The 16,216-nt window shown below is 46.6% G+C and overlaps 1 protein-coding gene across 1 annotated transcript in view; it reads right to left on the bottom strand.

The window, feature by feature from the left end:
- SIPA1L3 (signal induced proliferation associated 1 like 3) overlaps positions 1-16,216 on the bottom strand; it is a gene marked incomplete at its 5' end in the record, with an annotated part of 148,841 nt that overhangs the window by 21,686 nt on the left and 110,939 nt on the right. The window contains one exon of the mRNA XM_081106713.1: positions 656-845. Within this exon, the coding sequence (XP_080962839.1) occupies positions 656-845 (190 nt within the window). The remainder of the gene's footprint in view (positions 1-655; positions 846-16,216) is intronic.

Here is a 16,216-nt window from a genome sequence, read left to right as displayed (position 1 = left end):
CTGGCCCATGGTCACCATTCTCAGAAGTGCCTTCCTGTCCTGGACATCTGTGGCTCTTACCCACCCAGCATCCATTTTTGCCCCTTTCTGGTCAAAGCACCCCAGTTTCCCCCTGAGGATTCCTCCTCCACCACTTGGAGAGCACTCAGTTCTGCCCTGTAGCTCCAGGTAAGGCTAGGGAAGGTGGTGTGGCCTGAGCTGGACCAATGAGAATGGGTCACTGCTGGGGACCACTGGGGACAGAGCGCTGCCTTCCCTAGTGCTGTGGGATACAGCCCTCTCCATCCCCACAAGAGAGTGCATGCCTGAGAGAAAGACCAGTCAGGGGTAGGCAGGGACAATGGGGGGTGTAGAGGGACCAAGGACAACTGCGGTTTTGGTCCCTGGGAACCCTGCCTCCACTTTTAGTGCCCGAGGTTGGGCTCCATGAGGCCTCTGAGAAATTCCCTGTCACGTGAGGTCCTCTAGTGTGGAACAAATCCCTGCCTGCCCACCAGGCTGGTTTACACCGTGCCTTTGGCCTGACTGATGATGTAATGTCCCGAATCCCTGCCACAAAGCCACATACACCCAAACAGGGCCGGCAGGGGTCAAAGGCCAAGGACCTGCAGGAAGAGGCTGGAGTGGCCGTGGGAGGTAGGTTCTCTGCCCTCACCCTCCCTTGCAGCCCACTTCGTACTCCTGCATCTCTCTCCTGGTCTGGCGCCAGGTTGTCCATGATGATGAGCTTCTTCAGGTCATCCTCGATGGTGGACTTATAGTTCTTCCGTGGGGAGCGGAGGTCGCGGAGGGATGCTCTCAACCGTGGCTGCCCAAAGACGTTTTTTGTATTGGTGTCCACCTGCCTGGAACAAGAGATCAGAGTTAGCAGGGTCTTGGGGAGGCGGGAGCTGTGTCTCAAATCTGTCCTAACTCGAGAAGGCCCAACGCCACTAGGCGAGTGACCGCAGCCTTCTCTATCTCACCTGGTATGACAGGAGACCTCGTTTGTTCTCCATTCACTCACCCCACAAATACTTCCCAGGGACCTACTCTGTGCCAACCTGCTGCAGAAGGAACGCAGCAGTGAGCATGGAGCCGCCCTCCAGTCAGGAAGCCTGACAATGAGCAAACAAACAGAGATCCCAGAATGTGCTGTAGAAAGAGGTGTCAGAAGCAAATAAAGCTGGGTAAATGGACAGGATGACTGGATGGAGAATGGCTTTTCTGAGGGGTGGCATGGGAACAAGAGTGGTGAGTCTGAGGACTGGAGGGGTGGAGTGGGGAGGGCAGTGTGGTGGGAGGTGAGGTCTGGGTGGGGGCAGGGCAGACTGCACGGGACTCATGAGGCACTGTGGGGACTTGGAGGCATGTGCAGAGGCTCTGCAGTTCTGAGCTGGCGAGTGTGGGGTCCTGATTTGCCTTGTAGAATTGCTCTGGTTGTTGAACATAAAAGTGACCTTCACAGAGGTGGGGACAAGAGGGGAAGCAGGGAGACAGCGAGGAAGCTCCTGCAGGTGAGATGAAAGTGGCCCAGACCAGGACTTCCAGCCACAGAAGAGGAATGAGACCTCACAGAGGGAGAACCCCTGGGCGACTGGTCCCCAGCAGTAAGTGCCAGGCCACAGGCAGTAGATCTCTGGCCTGGGTGCTCTAGGAGCTGTCATCAGCTCTCCTAGCCTGTTTCCACATCCTTACATGGGGTAAGGGAGCTCATACACTGTGAGGTAACAGGGTCTAGAGATGAGGCTCCTGCAACCTGGGCAGGGGCCTGGAGCCCCTGACTTTCCCATCTCCGCTTTTCTACTCTGCCTTTCATTCCAGAAGTTTGTCCGTGAGCTAGAGTCACTGATCACTGCCCAAAGCTGACCCCATACTGCCTTCCAGAATACTCTGTGGTCTAAAAGCCACTGAAGCACAGTCTAGGTTAAAGGCAGGAGCCCTGGAGACGCAGGCTTGGAGTTGAGTCCTGACTGCTTGTTCTTTCTGTAGGACCCTGGGCAAGTCACACCATCATTCTGACCCGCAGGTTCCTCACCAGGAAAACATGCTGACCTTATGGAATTGTAGAGTTTGATGCAAAGCACTGTGGGCATTTGACCCAGAGCGATGCTTGGGAAAATGAGGGCTGCCCTTGAAACAGTTTACCTGGCCGACCAGCACCTTGAGCTGCTCCCTTATCCCCTCTGCTGGCTCCACAGGCCACTACTGGATAGTGCCCTTAGCCCTCCCCTGGGTTTTGGGGTCATTGCTCTTGGGACTTCCCCTGAGGCCTCCTCCTGCCTTCTGATTCTAGCCCAGCCTTTGGGTTCAAGTCTTATTTCCCTGGTGAAAACTGGGCCTCTGATCTGAGGTGTTGCTAGGAGAGAAGAAGCAACAGCTACCAGGAGCAGTCTTCATCGTGCAGCAGCATCATCCCCCATCCCGAGGACTTCCTGTGTGCTGTTAAACTTGCACGGCAGCCCTCCCTGGGAGCCACTGTTACTATCACCCCCTTCAACAGATGGGAAACTGAGGCACAGAGAGGTAAAGTAACTATACAGTGCTTGTCTGGTGAGTGGAGGAGTCAGGATCCCTGTCAAGGCCACCAGGTTGCAGAGCCTATAGGTGCCACTGCCATGTTTATATCACAAAGATGGCATGCAAACGACACACATTTGTGGCACATAGTCACATTTGGTTTTAAAATATACTTTCATATGTAGAAAAAAATTCTGGAAGAAATGATGAGCCATGATTACTTCTGGGAAATGGGAAAATAAACTTTTCATCTGATACCCTTCTGTCTGAATTTATTTTACCATTAGAAACCCAGTGCATAAATTCATGCATGGATGGGGTCCGGCTGGCTCCAGTTGGGGCAGATCAGGGCCGGGACGCTGGAAGGAGGGGCCACTGGCAATTGGCCGGCGGGCCCCGCCCCTGATTGGGGTGGGGGGGGCTGATTTTGGGTGAGGCTGGCTATGGGGAGGGGCTGTAGGCCAACCAGCCCTGCCTCTGAATGGGGTGGGGGCAATGATTGGGTGTGGCACCAGCAGGGGAGGGGCGGGGAGGGGGGAGGGAGGAGCTGCAGGTGCTTGGCTGGCCCTGATTGGGGTGGGAGGACCAAGTGGGGGGAGGGGGTGCAGGAGGTTGGCTGGCTGGCCCTGCCCCCTATTGGGGTGGGGGGTGTGATTAGGGGCAGGGCCAGCCAGGGGGGAAGGGCCAGAGGGGGTTGGCCAGCCAGCCCCACCGCCTGATCAGGCATCATAGCGACCAGTAGTTCCAGTCTACAGCATTCTGATTGCAGATATATATGCACATGTTATAACAATAACAACAATAATAACAGTAATTAATTTTTAAAAAGCTGAAACCCTTCTCACAGCCAATTGGCCTGGAGATCAAATCCCCCCCAGTGTTACCTACAACAATCAAGGCTTAACTACAACAAGACTGTGCACAAAGACCACAAGGGGGTACACCAAGAAAGCATAAAAAATGCAGAGACAAAGAAACAGGACACAAATGACAGAAATGGAGGAAAGCAAACTGCTGGATATAGAGTTCAAAACCACACTTTTAAGGTGTTTCAAGAACTGTCTAGAAGCTGCCGATAAATTTAGTAAGGCCCTCGAAAAGACTGGTGAGACTGCCGATAAATGTAGTGAGATCCTCAAGAAATCTAATGAGACCCTCGATGTTGTGATAAAGGACCAACTAGAAATTAAGCATACACTGACTGAAATAAAGAATATTATACAGACTCCCAACAGCAGACCAGAGGATCGCAAGAATCAAGTCAAAGATTTGAAATATGAAGAAGCAAAAAACACCCAACCGGAAAAGCAAAATGAAAAAAGAATCCAAAAATACAAAGATAGTGTAAGGAGCCTCTGGGACAGCTTCAAGCGTACCAACATCTGAATTATAGGGGTGCCAGAAGATGAGAGAGAGAAAGATATTGAAAACCTATTTGAAGAAATAATGACAGAAAACTTCCCCTACCTGGTGAGAGAAATAGACTTACAAGTCCAGGAAGCGCAGAGAACCCCAAACAAAAGGAATCCAAAGAGGACCACACCAAGACACATCATAATTAAAATGCCAAGAGCAAAAGACAAAGAGAGAATCTTAAAAGCAGCAAGAGAAAAACAGTCAGTTACCTACAAGGGAGCACCCATACGATTGTCAGCTGATTTCTCAACAGAAACTTCGCAGGCCAGAAGGGAGTGGCAAGAAATATTCAAAGTGATGAATGCCAAGAACCTACAACCAAGATTACTTTATCCAGCAAAGCTATCATTCAGAATTGAAGGTCAGATAAAGAGCTTCACAGATAAGAAAAAGCTGCCGAACCGGTTTGGCTCAGTGGATAGAGCATCGGCCTGCGGACTCAAGGGTCCCGGGTTCGATTCCGGTCGGGGGCATGTGCGTTGGTTGCGGGCACATCCTCAGTGGGGGGTGTGCAGGAGGCAGCTGATCGATCTCTCTCATCGATGTTTCTGACTTTCTGTCCCTCTCCCTTCTTCTCTGTAAAAAATCAATAAAAATATATTAAAAAAAAAAAAAAAAAAAAAGAAAAAGCTAAAGGAGTTCATCACCACCAAACCAGTATTATATGAAATGCTGAAAGGTATTCTTTGAGAAAGAAGAAGAAAGGGTAAAGATACAAATTATGAACAACAAATACATATCTATCAACAAGTGAATCTAAAAATCAAGGGAATACATAATCTGATGAACAGAATGAACTGATGATTATAATAGAATCAGGGGCATAGAAAGGGAATGGACTGACTATTCTTGGGGGGGGGGGAAAGGGGTGTGGGGGATTCGGGAAGAGATTGGACAAAAATCGTGCATCTATGAATGAGGACAGTGGGTGGGGAGTAAGGGTGGAGGCTGGGGTGGGAACTGGGTGGAGGGGAGTTGTGGAGGGGGGGGGGGATAAAAAAATAAAAAGCTGAAACCTAGACTTCCATCATTTTGTCTGGACTCCAGAGGTTTTGAAGTCCACAATTTCTTTTTCATTTTCTCAGCCTCTAGCTCTGGGATTTAACAAAGAAAGGAAGAAAGTGTGGCAAGTTTTTTCTTGTTAAGTCATATTCCTCCCCACATGAGAATTCAGGTCTAGGCTAATTCTGGCACTGTTACAGTGTTCTCTGGGCAAATGAAAAGCTTTAGATCTGAGAGAAACAGATACAGAGAGAAAGGAAGAGATGCAGGCATCCCAGAGTAAATGTTCCTCCCATGGGAACTGGAAGGGGACCCACCCATCTCCTTTCTCTTTAGATTTCTCCATTTCCAGAATCCCCTGCACAGGGAGGGTGTGACTCAGTACAAGGTACGGTGGTACTGTGCCCATGTGCACGGGGCCGGGTGGAACAGGTGGGCCCTCGGTTCACCCAGTGGGGAAGGGGCATTGTTCATGAGGCTCTCCTCTGGGAGGGTGTAAAAATACCTGCTGAAAATTTTTAAACATGTTCTCTCTCTGTCTTAGGAGTCCTACTTCTGGGACTGGGTCCTCCAGAAGGTCTGCCTCGATCCACATGTGCCCGGTGTACCGGACACTATATGGGGTCCTGTCCCTGCCTGTGGGGCAAATACAGAAGCAGGGAAGGGTGACACACCACAGAAAAAGAAATGGAGCAACCCACATGACACAGGAAGAGGTTCTTCCAGGTAGGTCATGGGAATAAACAAGTGGTATCTATAGCATGAAATCATTTTTAGAAGATAAAATTCACACACAGCTTAGCTGTATATACTGAAGTTCACCAAACCCTCAGTTCCAAAACTGGATATGTGGGGGATTCTCTTTCTAAAAACAGTCCTCTGGTAGCTCAGTTGGTTAGAGCATTGTCTTGATATGCCAAGGTTGTAGGCTTGATCCCTGTTCATGGCACGTAACAAGAATCAACCAATGAATACATAAATAAGTGGAACAACAAATCAGTGTTTCTCTCTTTCTTCCCCTCGCTCTTTAAAATAAAAAAATAAAAATTTAGAATAAACACACAAACCCCCTATTCCCCAAAGAACAAAAAAAATTCTTCACCATAGCCCACAAGGTCCCAAACAACCTGTCCTGGCCCCTCTCAGCCCTCACCTCCATCTGCACAGGCCTCCCACTGTTCCTTAAACACACCAGGCACGTCCCTACCCTAGGGCTCTTGCACAGGCTTTTCTGTCTGCCTAGAGTGCCCTGCCCAGCATTCTCCATGAATGAATGGCAACTTCTCATCCATCCAGCTTAGCTCAAATGTCACTTCTTCCAAGAGGCCTCCCCTGACCACTCAACCTCCTGGTACTCACTCCCAGCCCAGGTGCCCTCGATCATGCAATCCTGTGCTTTTTCTTTTCTGAAGTCACTTCATGAGGATTTGTTGTGTGTAGTGTGCATTTGCGTTCTCTCTCCTTCCACCTTAACTTGCAGCCTTCTGTGTTCTGTGTCCTGTGGCAATCAGGAACAGGAGTGCCACACTGTGGGCAGTTAAATGTAGTTGTTAATGAGTATCAGATGAAGCCTTCCTTCCTTCTTTCCCTCCCTCCTTCCTTCCAAGCAACCTCTTATCTTCCTCCTCCCTGCCTGCCTTCCTCTCTTCTTTCCTTTTACAAGCTTAAATGACTTTCATAAAACAGAAAGAAAAAGATACCTTGACAAGTTAAGCCAAAAGAATGAGTATTCCTTCCCACTGTTTAGTTTGTGTTCATTTGCTAGAATTTCCTTCCCAGCTCCGAGGATGGCTAGGTCTAACGGCACATTTCTAATTCTACAGTAGAAGAAGTCAGGCTAGAACTTTCTCCCCTGACCCTCAAATCTGCATCTGTCTTGCCTATTGCAGGTTTCATGGCCTGATACTATTAGTGGGCTGCTGTGACATGTCTAAAGGGAAAAAAAGTATGATGAAATTCAGTTTGGAGAGTCAACTAATCATTTTTAATTATTTGCTTTTTTCTGGAAGAAATTTTCCAATGTTTTTTTCTAAATTGTAAAGTCCAAGCCGTAACCGGTTTGGCTCAGTGGATAGAGCATCAGCCTGCGGACTGAAAGGTCCCAGGTTCAATTCCGGTCCAGGGCATATACCTTGGTTGCGGGCACATCCCCAGTAGGAGGTGTGCAGGAGGCAGCTGATTGATGTTTCTCTCTCATCGATGTTTCTCTCTCTCTCCCTTCCTCTCTGTAAAAAATCAATAAAATATATTTTAAAAAAATTGTAAAGTCCCAGCAATAGTTTACAATGGCATTAATTCCAGGTTAAAAAAACCCAAACCAAAATGGGCTTGTATAGCTTTGATATTCTTCCTTTTTTCTAAGATCTCTGGTTTCTACAGTTGTCAAAACATAATACCCTCTGAGGATAACATGAACTACTCTGACCTTAGAAAGAAGAGATTACCTTCTATATGCTAATATGGAACCTTTGTCAAGGTATTTGAAGAGAAAAGAACAAGTGAAGCCCTAGCTGGTTTGGCTCAGTGGATAGAGCATTGGCCTGCAGACTGAAGGGTCCTGGGTTCGATTCTGGTCCGGGGCACATACCTAGGTTTCAGGCTCGATCCCCAGTAGGGGGTATGGGGGAGGCAGCCAATCAAGGATTCTCTCTCATCACTGATGTTCTTTTCTCTCTCTCTCTCTCCCTCTTCCTTCCTCTCTGAAGTCAATCTACACTAATAAAAGACAAACATGCAAATGGACCGTACCTTCGCTATGCCTTAAGCCACGCCCACCAGCCAATCAGAGTGACTAAATGCAAATTAACCCAACCAAGATGGTGGCCGGCAGCCACGGAGCTGGAGCAAGCAGGAGGCTTGGTTGCCCCAATGATGGAGGAAGCCAAGCTTTGTGCCTGCCGCGGCCAGCTCTGAGCTCCACTCAAAGCAACAAAGTTTCAATTATAGAAGATAAATAAACCCCAGATACCTGCTTTCAGCTGGCCATGGCCATGGAGCTGGAGTGAGCAGGAGGCTGGGTTGCCCCTGGTGATGGAGGAAGCCAAGCTACCCTCCCTCCCGCCTGGCTGGCTCTGAGCTCCTCTCAAGGCTACAAAGTTTCAATTATAGAAGGTAAATAAATCCCAGAATAAAAAAAAAAAAAGAAAAAAAGGAGAGACTGGGAGCTTGCATTGCCAGCGGGCTTGGCCAGCCTGAAAACAGCCCTCAGGCCCTCACCCAGACTGGCCAGGCACCCCAGTGGGGACCCCCCAACCCTAAAGGGGGCGTGGCCAGCCTGCAAACAGCCATCAGCCCCTCACCCAGGCTGGCCAAACCTCCATGGGGTGAGGGTCCCCACTGGGGGGGAGGCCTTGACCAGCCTGCAAACAGCCATCAGCCCCTCACCCAGGCTGGCTAGGCACCCCAGTGGGGACCCCCACCCTGAAGGGGGTGTGACCAGCCTGCAAACACCCATTAGCCCCTCACCCAGGCTGGCCAGGCACCCCAGCGGGACCCCCACCCTGATCCGGGACACCCTTCAGGGCAAACCAGTCGGCCCCCACCCATGCACCAGGCATCTATCCTATATAATAAAAGGGTAATATGCAAACTGACCCCAACAGCAGAACAACTGGGAATGACTGGTCACTATGACACACATTGACCACCAGTGGGCAGACGCTCAATGCAGGAGCTGCCCCCTGGTGGTCAGTGCACTCCCACAGGGGGTGCTCTGCTCAGCCACAAGCCAGGCTGATGGCTGCCAGTACAGCGGTGGTGGTGGGAGCCTCTCCCGCCTCCTCAGCAGCTCTAAGGATGTCCGACTGCAGCTTAGGCCTGCTCCCTGCTGGCAAGTGGACATCCCCCAAGGGCTCCCAGGCTGCCAGAGGTATGTTTGATTGCCAGCTTAGGCCCAATCCCCCGGGGAGCGGGACTAAGCCAGCAGGTGGTCATCCCCCGAGAGGTCCCAGACTGTGAGAGGGCATAGGCCAGGCTGAGGGACCCCCCGCCCCGAGTGCACAAATTTTTGTGCACTGGGCCTCTAGTAAATATATATATTTTTTAAAAAGTGAAAAAGGCAGAAGTGCAGAGACAGGAGGTGACCACAGAGATACATAAAGTGGGCGAGGGAAGCACCCTCCCTCACACATGCTTGGTCCAGTCTGGCACTTTTTTTTGAAGGATACGGGAGAAAGGAAATAATGGTTGCTTCTGGGAGGGAGCTGGATGGCTGGGGCCAGGGAAGGAGAAAGGCTCGGTTTTCACTGCTAACTTTTTTTTATATTAGTTTGATTTTTTTTAAAACCCTGTGCATATGGTACATTTTAAAACGCAAATGAAGAAAACATCCAGAGCCTCTCCTCAAGGTTCTGGCCTAATTTGCCTATGTTGTCTGAAGTTGGATTTTGTCATGTGGAATTAAACCCCTTATATTAGAAAATAATAAAAAGACAGAAAAATTACCAAGAAGGCTCTGCAGTTAGGACCCTGACAAGGCAACCAAAGGCTCCAACTTGGCTGGGTCTGATCCCAGCTGACTGGGAGTTCTGGCCTCCAACTGGGGCAGCTCCCTTGGGGTGGGTTAATTAAGCTAATTAGCAGCACTGCCGGCCTGCCTGAGCTGGGGGTTTGCCAACTGAGGACACTCACAGGTCTGAACCTCAGGCAGCAGGCAGTTTCCTGGAAGGGAGAGTTGGCGGAGTGGGGGCAGCAGCCTTTCCAGGGGTGGGGTCATCGGGGAGAGGCCTTCCCTGCTTCTGCTGTGGGTGTGCTGTGCTGGACACAGGGGTCCTAAACCTGAAAAAGGAGGCCACCCAAATGCCAGGTGTCAATCACTACCAGATGCCAATGTCCGTCAGTCCAACCAACAATGACCAGGCACTTCCCTGTGACTCACTGAATCCTCATGCCACTTCTGGATGTAAGTACTCAGAGTCTTTGCCTTTTAAGGCTGGGGAAACTGAGGCACAGTGAATTAGGAACACCCAGAATCCATATCTACCTGATGCTCTGAGCCACCCTGAGATTCTCTCATGATGAAAGCAGAGTTCAATATATACAAACTGTGACATCAGCAGCTCCTTGTGACGTGGGCCTCACCTGGGGCCAGTGTGTCTCATGTGGTGGCATTTATTCCTCACAGTAATAAATGTGAGAGGCATTGGTGCTACCATCACCTCACTCTGCAGGCAAGGGCAGTGATGCTCTGAAGGGTTTGACACACAACAGCAGAGCTAGGGTGTGAACTAGGGTGAATTCAGGCTTGTCCTTGACTGCACTTGTAGTATCAGCAGCAGCAACAGAGCTCACCTGCTGAGTGCCCACTCTCCCAGGCCCCAGCTGACCTTCACATGCATTGTTTCATCTCATCTCCTCAATCGTCCTATATGAGACAGGGCTGTGCCTCTTATAGATGAGGACGCCCTGGGTCCTCAGGTGTGACCCACTGGGCTTGCCCTCCCTAACCACCACTCCACTCTTAAGGTAACGATAGAGGCTCTCCTCCAGGGCCTGCATCCTCCTCACTGGGCTCTGGGTTTGGGGGCCAGGGGCCAACACACATATACCTAAGAACAACCCTGTGTGCTGTGGCTGACCTGCTTCCCACTCAGGGATAAGTGGTGTCAGTGTAGACAATCCCTGGAAGAGCTGAGGCCTGTTCTTGGCTGTGTCAGCCTTGGGAGGCTTCTCAGGTGGCTGAGGGACCCCTAGCCTGCAGGGCAGTGTGAGCCCTTCAATTGGGTCAAGATCGGGACAGCTGAGGGCTGCTGGTTGTCTCCTGCTCTAGCCTGGCCTACCCCAGTCAGCCTGGGAAGCCATTCACCTTGTCATGCCCTCACCTGCTAAGTCCTGTGCAACTTGAACTCAGTGCTGGGGGCGGGGGAGGTGTGTCTCACATGAACTCAGTAAGTCTTCACAGCAACTCTAGAGGCAGGACTGTCATCCCAATATAAAGAGAGGGTAAGCTTGGGATTATAAATTGGGGCAGCCACTATGGAAAATAGCCTGGAGGTTTGTGGCTCAGTTGGTTGAGCTTATTCTGAAAGGTGGATGGTTCGATTCCTGGTCAAGGCATATGCCCAAGATGTGGGTTAGATTCCCAGGTGGCGTGGTGCATATGATGTTTCTCTCTCACACTGATGTTTTTCTTTCCCCCTCCTTCTTCTAAAATCAATGAAAAAACAAACAAACAAACATATCCTTGGGTGAGGATTAAAAAAAAAAAAAGACAACAAAAAATTTTAAATAGAACTACCATATGACCCAGAAATTCCACTTCTGGGTATTTATCTGAAGACACCCAAAACACTAATTTGAAAAGACATATACCCCTATGTTCACTGCAGCATTATTTTTACAATAGCCAAGATATGGAAACTACCTAAGTGTCTATTGATAGACAAGTGGATAAAGAAGAAGTGGAACATATATACAATGGAATAGCAGCCATTAAAAAAAGAAGAAAATCTTGCCATTTGCAACAACATGAATGGACTTAGAGGGTATTATGTTAAGTGAAGTAAGTCAGACAGAGAAAGACAAATACCATATGATTTCACTTATAGGTATATTATAAAAAACAAACAAAACAGAAACAAAATCATAGATACAGAGAACATTTTGATGGTTACTGAATGAGAGGGGATTTGGGGGGATGGGTGAAAAAGGAGCAGGGATTAAAAAGCACAAATTGCCCATTCTAGCTGAGTATCTTCACTGTAAATAAATATATCAACTCCTGCAAATCTCTTGGCTGAAAATGTTGCTTTCCACTACTTTTTCCCATGACCAGATAAATGATGTAAAGAAAAAGATAAAAGCTACGTTCTTTGGATTCTAAATGTAGAGAATTAGAACAAATAAAGTAGAAGAATAAAGAGTTTTGGTTAATCCTGGAAAAAAAAAAAGTACAAATTGCCAGTTATAAACACAGTCACGAGTGGTTGAGCGTTGACCCAGCATAGGGAATTTGGTCAATAATCTGACCGACTGTGCGTGCGTGAGTCCGTCCGTCCATCTATCTGGCCGGTACATAGGACGCATACTGGCAATTTAAAAATAAACGTTGACTCATGCATGCCTGTGTGAATTATGAAATGCACGCCCTTAACAAAATTCAAAAAGTATTCACATTGCATGGAATGAAATGTTCGGATTTCAAACTTCCGGACTATCCTTTATTAACAAATACAAACACATGTGATGAATCGTACGAGCAACAACACAGAGGTTTTGATCAATTCTCTGAACGATGAACAGTTGGCAGCCTTTTAGACTATAACTTCTGCCATCGAAGATCAAACTGTACACCCCAAATGCTTTTTCTTGGATGGTCCAGGTGGTAGTGGAAAAAAATATTTTTATAAAGTTCTAATACATTATATTAGAGGTCATGGTGGTACTGTTTTACCCACAGTGTCTATAGGAATTGCTGCAAATTTACTCCTCGGTGGAAGAACCTTTCATTCCCAATATAAATTACCAATTCCATTAAATGAAACTTCAATTTCTAGACTCGATATAAAGAGTGAAGTTGCTAAAACCATTATAAAAGGCCCAACTTCTCATTATTGATGAATGCACCATGGCATCAGTCATGCTATAAATGCCACAGATAGATACTAAGAGAAATTATGAATCTGAATGTTGCATTTGATGGAAAAGTTCTCCTCAGAGGGGATTTTCAACAATGTTTCAGTGTTGTGCTGTATGCTATGCGATCAGCCATAGTACAAATGAGTTTAAAGTACTGTAATATTTAGGGATGTTTCAGACAGTTGTCTCTTAAAACAAATATGAGATCAGAGGATTTTGCTTATAGTGAATGGCTAATAAAACTTGGAGATGGCAAACTTGATAGCAGTTTTCATTTAGGAATGGATATTATTGAAATCCCCTGTGAAATGATTTGTAACGGATCTACTATTGAAGCTACCTTTGGAAATAGTGTAAACATGCAACTCTTTGTCCTAAAAATGAGCATGTTCATAAATTAAATGAAGGAATTTTGGATATACTCAATGGAGATTTTTACACCTATTTGAGTGATGATTCCATTGATTCCACAGATGATGCTGAAAAGGAAAACTTTCCCATCAAATTTCTTAATAGTATTACTCCTTCGGGAATGCCGTGTCATAAATTAAAATTGAAAGTAGGTGCAATCATCATGCTACTGAGAAATTTTAATAGTAAATGGGGTCTTTGTAATGGTACTACATTTATTATCACAAGATTGCAACCTAACATAATTGAAGCTGAAGTATTAACAGGATCTGCAGAAGGAGAGGCTGTTCTGATTCCAAGAATTGATTTGTCCCCATCTGACACTGGCTTCCCATTTAAATTAATTCGAAGACAGTTTCCTGTGATGCCAGCATTTGTGATGACTATTAATAAATCACAAGGACAAACTCTAGTCAGAGTAGAAATATTCCTACCTGAACCTGTTTTCAGACATGGTCAGTTATATGTTGCTTTCTCTCGAGTTTGAAGAGCGTATGACATTAAAGTTATAAATACTTCACACAAGGGAAATTAGTCGAGCACTCTGAAAGTGTTTTCACTCTTAATGTGGTATACAGGGAGATATTAGAATAAGTTTAATCAATTTGTCAATCATTTTTTTTATCAATGTTTTTATATCATGTTTCTGTTGTTTTTATATCATGTTTTTGTTTTTATATCACGTTGTTATTATTTACTTATTCATCAATTTATATATTACTAGAGGCCCAGTGCATGGAATTCATGCACAGGGGGTGGGTGGATGGGTGATTTCCTCAGCCTGGCCTGCACCCTTGGGGGATGTCCGACTGCCAGTTCAGACCCGATCCCCCCTCACAATCTGGGACGCCGCATGCACCAGTGACCATACTTTTCATACAGGTGAAAGGCATCTTGTTTGTTGTATGGGCAGCTACATTTTTTGGCCCTGATTATAAAAAGTAGTATATAACATGATCCTTCTGAGGCAGCAGTACCATTTTCCCCATCTTATGGGTGGAAAAACTGAAGCAGAGAGAAGTTAAGTAATTGGCTTTGTCACACAGTTACTAGTATAAGTGTCAGAATCAGGTATGACCATAAATGTGCAAGCCAGAGTCCATGCATGTCATTGTTGTATCATCCTGTTTTTTCAGTGTTAGAGTAGCCTTACCAGGTTTTAATTTTTAAATCTAAGAGACTGTTCCCAATATATAGGGTAGGGTCCCTAGGCCTGGCAGCGATCAGGGCTGATCTGTGGGGTGACTGGTGGGTGGGGCAACCGGCCCTCCCTGCCCACCCCCCCACCCCTTGCTGGTCGGCCCCACCCCCTGATCATGCTGCCACCAGTCGCCTCCCTCTTGGGGGGGCAAACGCTCAACGTTTGGTTGATTTGCATATTCGGGTTTTATTATATAAGATTTTCATATACATTTTACTAATATTCTTTCATCTCTGACACTTCTATTATAGAGAAAGGGCAAATAGCAATATCAAAATATTTCTTCTAATTAATTTCCTTTCTATTGTATTGTAATAACTATGTATTGTGCCAGGCGGGTACTAGACTTATTGGGGGGGGGTGTCACTTTGTATAAATATCTAATCACTGTGTTGTACACCTGAAACTAATATAATATTGAATGTCAACTGTAATTTAAGAATTAAAAAATAAAATAAAAAAGAAAGAGAGGGAAACTGAGGAGTTAAAGAGGGGGTAAGCAGCCAATGAGGGATTCCTGCCCTCATCCCCATGTTGTTCTGCCTCTCTAAAGGTTGGGATACAATAGGTCAATCAATTAAGAGTCCTGGGACAAAGTGGTCTCAGGGTGCTGTCTGCCCATCTCCTGAGACGGAGCTGCCAGCATTGACTGGGGTCTGCAGCAGAAGGACTGAGCATGAGGGACCTTCTGTGGCAGATGCTCTCAATTCCCTCTGCATACAGATTCCCCGTCCTTCACTAGCTCACTGCATCTTTTGTTCACCAAAGAGAGCATGTGCTCAACAGGGAGTGCCAAATACAGAAGAGACTGTTCCCTCCAAGAAACCCATCCTCAGAAAATGTGAGTCACTGCCTCGTGTGCGTGTCCTCCTTGAGTCTCTCACATGATGAGATGCTGTTAGTTATCTTGCTGGGTATGAATCCTAGCTCTGCCACTTTTTGGCTGGGTGACCTGGGCTGGGTACTGTGTCTCATCTGGAAATGGTGATAGAAACAGGATCCTTCTCATGGGATAGCCAGGAGAATAAATGGGGCCAACCCAAGTAGAGTAGTGTGGCTGAAGGCAGGGATCCCTGTGTTAGCCACAGCCACTGCCATTTCTCTGGTGGATGCACAGCCTCAGTGTGACCAGAACCAATGAGCAAGGAGGCAAAGAAATATAGTAGATAGATTAGGCAATTGTCCTGGGGGAGATAAGATCATAATATGTGGTGACTTGTGGGGCCAACAACTATAAAACCAGCATTTGTAATAGTTGCAGTAATTAACTTTATCTGAGTGAATTTGGGCAAGTGACTTTATCATTCTGCACCTCAATTTTTCTCATCTCTCCATTCTGTCGTGAGGATTAAATGAGTTAATGCAGGTAAAGGGCTTACAACAGTACCTGGTAAAGCAGGTATGTAAATGTAGATAAATAAGTTATACAAATGAGTTCTTATGCCTTGAGATAAAATTTCAGTAACAGCATCAAGAAAAACATGATCAGTCCGGCCCGTGTGGCTCAGGGTTGAGCACTGACCCAGGAACTAAGAAGTAACCAGTTTGAGTCCCAGTCAGGGCACATGCCTGGGTTGAGGGTTTGATCCCCAATAGGGGGCTTGTAGGAGGCAGCCAATTGATGAAGTTTTTCTCTCCTCAATGTTTCTATCTCTCTATCCCTCTCCCTTTCTCTCTCTCTCTAAAAAAAAGAAAAACATGTTTAATCTCAAATAATTTAGCTGGAAGTGATGATATTTTCTGGAAAACTAGGTTAGTGACTCAGAAATGTCTCTAACAATGACAAAGATACTATCTCCAAAATGCTCAGGGAGAGCTTGAACTAGAAAGCTTTATGAAATGGGAGTATATGGAGAAGGGCAATAATTCTAAATTAATAGAAAACTTAAGTATCAATTAATGGATATTATAAGAACCCATGAAACTCTTTGTGTCTTCAAATATTTTATGGATTGTTTACACACACACACACAGCCTTCCTGGGAAAAAGGAGGTGGCTGTTTGTTTAGGACTGTCATGTGTTCAGGTCTATTTTCTGAGCATTTACTATGTACCAGGCTCTAGTTGAGGTCCAGGTGTCTCTGCTCTCCTAAATCTCTCTGTCCAGCAGGT

This window comes from Myotis nattereri (genome assembly GCF_964212035.1).
Source record: "Myotis nattereri genome assembly, chromosome: 15".
Lineage (NCBI taxonomy): Eukaryota > Metazoa > Chordata > Mammalia > Chiroptera > Vespertilionidae > Myotis > Myotis nattereri.
Note: the sequence above shows the minus strand (reverse complement) of the source record. Positions and strands in the feature narration are given on the sequence as shown.